The sequence below is a fragment of the Sinocyclocheilus grahami genome, unplaced genomic scaffold, assembly GCF_001515645.1.
Source record: "Sinocyclocheilus grahami isolate Dianchi unplaced genomic scaffold, SAMN03320097.WGS_v1.1 scaffold1054.1, whole genome shotgun sequence".
Classification (NCBI taxonomy): domain Eukaryota; kingdom Metazoa; phylum Chordata; class Actinopteri; order Cypriniformes; family Cyprinidae; genus Sinocyclocheilus; species Sinocyclocheilus grahami.
In genome coordinates this window covers 382,054-391,920 of record NW_015506233.1, presented here as the reverse complement: position 1 = coordinate 391,920, position 9,867 = coordinate 382,054, and the positions used below count along the sequence as shown (strand labels likewise).

The 9,867-nt window shown below is 36.9% G+C and overlaps 1 protein-coding gene across 1 annotated transcript in view; it reads right to left on the bottom strand.

Moving 5' to 3' along the window:
• Nucleotides 1-8,630, bottom strand: part of LOC107566177 (sodium- and chloride-dependent GABA transporter 1-like) — a 10,337-nt gene extending 1,707 nt beyond the window's left edge. Inside the window, exons 1-8 of the mRNA XM_016251555.1 lie at nt 8,484-8,630; nt 8,097-8,231; nt 7,913-8,016; nt 7,515-7,543; nt 7,296-7,408; nt 6,830-6,961; nt 6,622-6,724; nt 4,673-4,773 (exon numbers count right to left, since the gene is read on the bottom strand). Coding sequence (XP_016107041.1) covers nt 4,673-4,773; nt 6,622-6,724; nt 6,830-6,961; nt 7,296-7,408; nt 7,515-7,543; nt 7,913-8,016; nt 8,097-8,231; nt 8,484-8,630 — 864 coding nt within the window. The remainder of the gene's footprint in view (nt 1-4,672; nt 4,774-6,621; nt 6,725-6,829; nt 6,962-7,295; nt 7,409-7,514; nt 7,544-7,912; nt 8,017-8,096; nt 8,232-8,483) is intronic.
• Nucleotides 8,631-9,867: the final 1,237 nt, after the last annotated feature.

The window sequence follows — 9,867 nt, the reverse complement described above, 5'->3', positions numbered from 1 at the left end:
CTCAGCTCTCCGTGCCCACCTCTGTCTGTCAGTGGATCACCAGCTTCCTGACAGACAGGCAGCAGCTAGTGAGGCTGGGAAAATACACATCCAGCAGCCGTATAATCAGCACTGGAGCTCCTCAGGGTTGTGTTCTCTCCCCACTGCTCTTCTCCCTCTACACCAACGACTGCACAGTTTGCAGACGACACCACACTCATCGGCCTCATACAGGATGGTAACGAGTCTGCTTACAGACAGGAGGTTAAAGAGCTGGCTGTCTGGTGCAGTCTCAACAACCTGGAGCTCAACACGCTCAAAACTGTGGAGATGACTGTGGACTTCAGGAGAAACCCCCCTGCTCTCCCTCCACTCACCATCATGAACAGTTCTGTGACTGCAGTGGAGTCATTCAGGTTCCTGGGCACCACTATCTCTCAGGACCTAAAGTGGGACACTCACATTGACTCCATTGTGAAAAAGGCCCAGCAGAGGTTGTACTTCCTTCGCCAGCTGAGGAAGTTCAACCTGCTACAGGAGCTGCTGAAACAGATCTACTCTGCTATCATTGAATCCATCCTCTGCACTTCTATAACTGTCTGGTTCAGCCCAGCTACCTAATCTGACCTCAAAAGACTACAGAGGGTAGTCCGGACTGCTGAGCGAATCATTGGTACAACCCTCCCTTCTCTCCAAGGACTGTACTCATCCAGAGTGAGCAAAAGGGCTGGCAAAATCACTCTGGACCCCCTCACATCCAGGACATTCCCTCTTCGAACTCTTTCCATCTGGTCGACGCTACAGAGCACTGAGCACCAGAACGACCAGACACAGGAACAGTTTCTTCCCTCAGGCAATCCATCTCATGAACACTTAACAATAACTGTGGAACACACACTATTTATACACTCATACACTTATTTATCTAACACTCATACTCAGTCATTATCTGTGTTTTTTGTTCTGTCACTGTCATTCTGTTACACTGTGGAAGCTTCTGTCACAAAAACAAATTCCTTGTATGTGTAAACATACCTGGCAATAAAACTCATTCTGATTCTTCTGATTCTGATTCTTATCTGACTTGAGCTGAAGAATGAAACTACATAGAAACAGTCTTAGATCTTTGAGTTCAGCTCATGAAAAATGGGGGCAAAAACAAAAGTGTTGCGTTTATAATTATGTTCAGTATAAATACTTGTAGCATTTTTAAGACACTTTGAAGTGCAATCTCAGTTTAGTAGTTTAGTAGTTTTATACTGCAAGTATACTGGTAAGTTTTATTTAAGTGAACTTTACATTATACTATAAGTATACTACTATGTCCCTATTTAGGTATTAATTTGTATATACAGTATGTTGTTATATGAATATCTGAACATACAAACATCAAAATAAAGAACTATCTGCTTGTAAACAAAGACATTTTATTCTAGCTTCATGAATTCTTTTTGGTAAAAGCTTGAATGTGGGTAAGTTTCATAAATAAAAAGATAAATAAATAAATAAACAACATTTTGAACAAAGACTATTTGAAAAAAAGACCATGAATTGGATTCAGAACGATAATCCAAACGTAGATGGAGTCGACCAACACCCCAAAGCTCTTCATGGGTCGACATTTTATTCCACAACATTACACAGTTTTGATGCTGTTTTATGTCTGATCATGTTACATTACATGTGGAACCATCTGTTGTTTCAAATGTTTCAAACTTACAGAATATGTGTAAAAGCGCCCCCTACTGTATAACAATGAAAACATGGATTCCCGGAGCACAAGTAGCTATAGCATTATAGCATAAGCATAAGTATAAGTTAAGTAAATACTTTATTTTAACTATATTTCTGAGAAGGACATAAAGCACATTTCTGAGAAGTACATAAAAAGTAGACTGAAAGTATACTTTCCTATGTTTAGTTTGACACTAGAACCGGGTAAATTTTACCCGTGGCTGTTTTTCAAATGTACATAACAGATTTAAAATAAAACATTCAAGTCTCCCAGTCATTGACTTTTACTAAAATTATGTAATTTACAATCCAATGTTGTTAAAAATGATTTAGATAAAACCAGATAAAAAAAAAAAACAGGGCATTTATACCTATAAGCGCCAAGCGGGTCAAATTTACCCACCTATATAATGCATGTATTCTTGCCGCTTATGTTTTAACTTTGTACATTTATGGGCAACGCCTTTAACTCACTGATTTAGCGGTTATGAGTTTCATAAATAAAGTCAAAAAGACAAAAAAAAGGCGATTTATGGAAGGAAGGTATTAGAAACACTAAATGCCATGAGTGATGGAGAGTCTGATGGTAAGTTATGCGTCCGGGGTCAGCTCAGCATCTGACAGTGATCCAGAAATTATATTTATATGTTTTAGCCAAACGTTACTCTAATTGGTCAAACTTTGGTTTAATTATTAAATTTTTGTCTTGCCATATCCTTTATTGTCAGCTACTGTGTTGCTATTCTAGTCTGGCCGTTTCCTGAAGAAGAAAAAAATCAGATCTATATGATGTAATGAATAAAACCATTTTTTGATTACCCAAAGTTTAATGGTGTTGTTCTCTTATTCAAATTACAATTTATATAACTAAACAAATTAATAAATATTTAGGTGAAGTTGTGCACTTGAATTTTTCATTGCATTATCCTATGCAGTGTGGTGAATTATTATTGCTCATTATTGTCTATAGTCTGTTTTAGTCATTCATAACATGGGTTATCTTAATATATTGATTAATGACATTGTATTATAATATTAAACCACCCACATATTTAGGCTATTACCTTCTAATTCCCATTGTCAGTGCAGACTTGTTTTTTTAGCTTAGGCTACTGACCTTTATGGATTAGTGTAGCCTGCATTAAAAAGTCTTGAACATAAAACAACAGGATAAAAATATAGTTGATGACTAGACATAATCATTTCATGACTCTAGACACTTCTTAGTGAAGACAGTAGCATAATACAGTGAAATAATATGTTCTTTAGCCATATAAATACAGTTGCCATGTGCACGGGTAAAACTTACCCGCTGGCGCTTTTAGGTATACAGCGACCCCTGGCAGTTTTAGTGTTAAAAGAAGTATACTAATAGCACACTTGAATAAACTTCTTTTTCGTAAGGGGGCTTATAGCTAAATTGAACTTGTTTCATAAATGATGAACTTTGCTAAATTGACAGTTATTTTCTTGTTCATTAATGTTACATTGCTCTCATAAAAAAAAGAGCATGTATTGTAATAAAGCACTATATAAACAGAGGTGGACATAAGTGGTACGCAGGTGCGCATGGGCGACCAAAATAAAAAATGGATACCGACATGGTTGACAGCTGTTAATGCACAATTACCATTTAAGACAAACTGTAATACTGTATAAGATTTCTATTTGAAATGAAAGCATAAATCTGCTGCCGTTTTCAAAACACAATGCAAAACTGTGACATTTTATTCACTGACACTCTTCAATCGGCAGAGACAAACCCGGCAGCGCATATACTTACCTGCCGGCAACCCGCCAAACTAAAAGCCTGCCGATTTTAAGTTAGAATATGATGAAAATTCATATATTAAATACTTAATAGTATTATCACACATTATTATTTTATTTAAAAAAACAAAAATAAATAACCACAATATTATTATCATTATTATTAATTTATTTTTTGTATAGTTATATTTAATGGATCACACTATGTGCTGTGTGAGGACCAAACCAAATCTCCAGGTGCTCTTATGAGAACCAGGCTGAAAAACTTATGTGCTCCCTTGTATAAAAATAAATGTCACTTGACTTGACTAACTTACACTTTTACACTGTTACAGTGATTTTTAAACACATCAAATAATCTGTCAGAATGGCCAGCCCTGTGTTTCCAACTGTTTTTTTTTATTTTTTTTTATTTTTAACATCTTTCAAGATTTAGATTAGACAAAATCAATAGATTTGTTCAAAACAATGAATATAACATATATAAACATATACTGTATATATATATATCATTACTTGTTCCTCTAAAAGTAATTTGCACTTTATCATATTAGTTGTTATTTATCACGTTTTTAATGTTTGTCACAAAAGTGGCGAGAGCTTTTTCAAAACAGCTCAATCTGATTGGCGGGCTTTACACAATCAGGGAATCAGGGTACATATTGTTATAAAAAAAAGTCAGCGAATCCTCAGTCAAAACTTGCAATGTGGACCAGACTTATCATATTACTGTCAATGTGTCAATGTTGTTACCCAAGATCAGTGATTATAAACATTTATCACACATATACAACTACATGTAAATGCATGTAAATGCACATTTGTATCTCATTTTCATAATAAACATTTAAAATTAATTAAAATTCAATAAAATGTTGCATTTTTTCTTTGATTCTTACATTTCTGTCTAATTTTAACAGGGTTTACAAAATATAATCATTGTGTTTTTAACATGCATTATACATGCTAAAGTGGCTAGGGATGCCACAATGCAACTTAACTACATTGCGTTACTTAGTTACTCTTTATGGAAAGTAATGCATTATGTTACTTTTGTGTTACTTTTTGTCACCTGGACTGGGCTTACTTATTAGTTTTTTTAATAACAAAAAGTTATATTTTTGGCAACTATAAAGGCCTATCTATCTTTTATAATTTCACATGAAAAAGAAAAAAGTAGGCTACTTACACCAACAACTAGAGGGGTGAAGAAAACCCAGCAGAGTTTCCACCACAGACAAGGCTTGTATCCAATCATTTCCTGGATGTTATCATAAAATTTGTTCACACCTGAAATTAGATGAAATTTGAAAGGGACTGCATTAATTCACTGCATTCATCTATCTTGCAACTTTCTATCTGAAGCAGTACCGAGGATTCAAGGGTACTCAATTCAGTCCAAATCAATCCTAAGTGACTGTGTAACATATGTGCATAAAGGCTTGAAATGAATGGATATTTTAAAAAAACTGAATGTGTTAAATGTCTGCAACAGAACCATGTAAAAAAGCAAAAAGATAGCCAGAACCTTCACTCCCCTTCAATTCTTAACTGTTGTTGTGAGACATTTGAAAAGGACGATTGACAAGGAAAACATCTGAAAACATCTGAATGCATTTGAAAAAGACTGTACAGACATGCACAGAGATGTATTTATTTTCCTGAAAGAAGCAGCAAACCTTACACTCCAAAAAATGCTGGGTTAAGCATTTTATGACCCAGCGCTGGGTTAAAAAGGGACAAACCCAGCTATTGGGTTGTTTTGACCCAGCGGTTGGGTTGTTTTGAACCCAATCGCTTGGTCAAAACATCCCAATAGCTGGGTTTGTCCCTTTTTAACCCAGCATTTTTTAGAGTGTATGTTTCATTTGTACTGCGATGGCTGTGATTGTTAAAGAGTGGTAACATTACGCGCCACTATAAATCATCAAAGCAAAGTTTACCCATAGAACATGGAGGTGATGAATAAAAAAACATATCCAGATGAGAGAATCATATTGAGTACCCATGATCTAGAGCAGATATGGAAATGTAATTCAATTCAATTCAATTAAAGCAAGTGTGATAGAATGTTTGTAAAGAGGGTAAACACATAATAAGGACAGAAAGAGTTGAACTAGATTCCAAATCTAGTATATCAGACACATGATGAGCAGCAGTTTCCCAGGCAGCTGCTGATTCAAAGATTGGACTACAATTGTAAAAAAATACTAAGAAGTTCCATGGAAAAACAGGCCCTTCCCTACAATATCACACTACCAGACAGCGAAGGTGGCAAACATTGAGAAATCAACTGGCTTTAGTTTAGGACAGAGAGAAAACAGAAGCACTAATGATAGTAACAGACTTAATGAGGGATATACTGTATACAGGGTCAACAATGGTAGTTACTCAAGGTCCAGACTCTAAAAGAAAGCAGGCAGTAACTAACACTACATTCACAACCAAGTCATCAAGAATAATGTCCAGAAACTTGCAGAAAAAAAGGCAGGGGTAATGTAGCAGTCCCAAATGATAGTAGCATCACCAAGAAAGAAATAGAAACTATAGGCAAACCAAGATCAAAGTAGATCTGCTCATCTGCTTTGCCATAACAATGACTGACATAATCTTCAACACATATTTGTAATCTTCTATAGGACTGTGGTTACCAAATTTAGATGCATGCATGCATGCATGTTGATTGGTTGGTTGCATTATATTATCCAACCCTATATAATATTATATTGACAACCCAATTCAAAATTCATCACATGCGATTAACAAAAATATCTCAAATTAAAAGTAGAAGTAATGCAATTGATTGTTCTTCATTATTTATGCAAACGAATATATATATATATACTGTATATATGGGCTGTCATCGTTAACGCGTTAACGCATGCGATTCATTTTACAATCCTTAACGTGTTAAAATTATATATATTTATTTATTTTTTGCAACAGTAATGGCGTTGCTGTCATTTTGCAGGCCAGTCCCACTGGATACACTTGTGTTGTTTATTTATGACAGGATAATTTATGACTATTTATGACTAACAACCAAAGTACTTCTGTCCATTTTTATAATGCTATGCAATGCTAAGTACGAAGCACAATGTAAAATACAGATTTTAAGAGGACGTAAAAAGGACTCACCATAGCACCAGGAGATTGAGATACACTCAAAGAACACCAGGAAGAGCAGACACATTCCACTGGCTGAGTAATAGTCAAAGAGTTTAAACACATAGAGGCCACCCTAAAACACAGCAAGAAAATCAATACATGGCCCTGCAGCCTGCAATCATATTAATATACAACCTCTGGTCAAACATCTCATCATCTGCTTCCTTCATTGATTTACCTGCGTGATATTGGACAGCCCAATGGCGTAGGACACAACGCAAACACATGCAATGAAAATCTCTCTTCTTTTCCTGAGCAGCCGTGGGAATTCATCCACCAGAGCAGTGATGAAGCCCTCCACTGTGCAGAACTGAAAACAACATCAGCAATGGTGTTTTAATATGGCATTTTTTGAAAACATTGAAGCATTCTGTAAACTGATAGTTGCAAGAAGAAAATATAGCAATAGATCACAATAGAACATACCATCAGTTTAAAATCATCAATGCACGTAGCCATAAAGGCAGAAATCAACATCAGAAGATTTTATTGAGCTCAAGGCCAGTTGAGTGTTTTTAATGTTCCTTATGTTTCCTTGTGTGGTCGCCAGGGACTCCGCCACTGATGCTGGCAGATCTGAAGTATCTACCAGATCCCGTTCACTTCTGTTTCTAGGTCAGAGCTTGAATATGTGATATTCTCACCTGACTGTCGATTCCCAGCATCAGCAGCATGGAGAAGAAGAGAATAGCCCACAGTGGTGAGACGGGCAACTGCGTCACAGCTTCTGGATAAGCTAAAAACGCCAAACCAGGACCTGTGTAAGCCATGAAAAAAAAATGTGTTATCTGAAATTAACAATAATTCATACTTCAACTGATATAAAAATGTGAAATTCCAAAACTTCAAATTGAACAGATTACCTGATGCAGCTACAGGGGGGGGGGGGGATCTGTCATCAAATGTGCTATAAACATCTTTGTCATACTCCTAACTGATCTGAAAGCTATCATTTTAGCATTTAAGGAGAAGATGGATTATGTAAGTGATATAGCCAAACTTCAAATTAGATGTGATGGTAATTCTCGCTATTCATATGCTAAAATGTCAAGTCTGATAATGGGCACATGGTCACAGTCAGTCACAGTTAGAGATCTGGCTCGTTCAAACAAACATTATTCACAGCATAAAAAAAAAAGCAAAAACAAAAAAAGAAATGGTCAGGGTGAAAATCAAAGTTTAGGGGCCTGAAACACTGAAACAGGGTTGAGCTTTCTAACTGATGAAATGTTGAAAGATTATGTCACTGTATCATTCATACCTGTACACATTGTTATTGAAAGGGTTGTAGCTGCCCAGAGCAATAAGAGAGCCTAGTCCCAAACCATAGGAGAAGAAAATCTGTGTTGCAGCATCCAGCCAAACCTGAGATGGAAAATGAAACTGTTTAGCAGCTAGATTGGGTTTGTTTGATCCTGCTTAAATGATTAAACATGTAAAATCACCTCAGACTGCTTCAGCTTCTCAAAATCAGGAGTGACATAGAACATGATTCCATCTTTAGCCCCAGGCAGGGTCACTCCACGAATAAACAAAATGAACAGCATGAAGTATGGGTAGGTGGCAGAGAAGTAAACAACCTGCAAAAAAATATATTTCTCTATCAAACATTTCCCCATGTGCATTTGTTCAGCATGAGAATGCCTGTTAAAAAAAGCTGGAAATATTGTACATTGCTTTCATGGGACAAAAAACCCCACAGAGCATTTTTGCTTCCTCCCACAAAGTTAATTGCAACCATGTATGCTTTACATTCAATGCGGTGAAATCATTTCAAACTCACTCAAATTCCAGACCGAATCCTTGAAGACAGACCAACAAAGACATCTCACCTTTCCAGTCCAGCGAACACCTTTCCAGATACAGAAGTACACGAGGACCCAGGCAATGGCCAGTGTTATTGCAAGTGGCACACGAATTTCACCAGGTTTTTCTAAGCCATCAGTCATTTGATGCATATTGCGTCTGTATAAGCACATCACACAACACAATTACACTTCTCAACAAGACACTTAATGGAAAAATGTATTATGTAAATTCATGTACAAAGGTCATGCACATCAATTTGCTTCGTTGAGTTCCGTCACAACTTGTCCGTCAGTGCTTTTGGTGTTGTTTGTCGCCATGTCTCTGATTTCAGACAGCAGCAGAGATCCACCACGCAAACACCCGTTCAAACCCGACACAGTTTCAGTTCACCTGAAGACAACGAATCACACGAAATCATTGTGTTTTCCCCGTAAAGGCAGTCCGCTGTTTGAAATCGAAGGCGACACACAAACACCCTAAGAAATCTGCCGTCTCGAAATGAGACAGAATTGTCTGTCATGACAGTCAATTTAAAGATATGTATTTTTTATTTATTTATTTATTCGATCGAACGATCAGCCAGCTTCTCTATTGTTTCTACAGTGTTTTGGTGCATTTACTATCGTTATACCCATTTTATTGAATGCATTTATACACACACACACACACACACACACACACACACACACACACACACACACACAATCAAGCAAACACACTGAAGACATTTTAATGAAGTGAAAATCATTTCCAAAATTCTCGTATCTACTTACAGTGAATTTGGCTTCTTTCCCAAAAGCAATGTGCCCGTGTGTCATGCAGTGAAGTATCAGTAGATTCCTCTCCAAGTTGTAAACTTCCAGAATGAGTTGGCACGTAAATGAGCCTTCTGTTCCTGTAAAGCGGTCCTGCGGGAGCTGTCCACGGGCGAGTGGTGCTGGATCCACCGAGCAACGACTGTCTGAGATCAGCAGCTACTCAACATTTCCAGAGCGTCAATGTCATGTGAAAGTCAACACCCCCCAACGCACACACACACACACACACACACACACACACACACACACTTTCAGGTCAGGCACGCAAATCTTTACCTTACATGTGCATGTGTTAACATTATACTCACGTAAAATTAGTCCGATATCGGTGGAATATTCATGTTTCCTTTTTTAAAGAAAAAACGAAAACTGAGCACAATTCTTAAGATGCAACAGCATATTAAGAGCATGGGCTATTTCTTAGTGTTCTCTCTCTCTCTCTCTCTCTCTTTAAATCCTTGAAATTTTGACTTAAAATTCATGTTTCATTGATTTACTCACACACAGACACACACAGACACACACACAGGTTTACATTTGTGAAAAGTGGGGACATCCCATAGGCATAATGGTTTTTATACTGTACAGA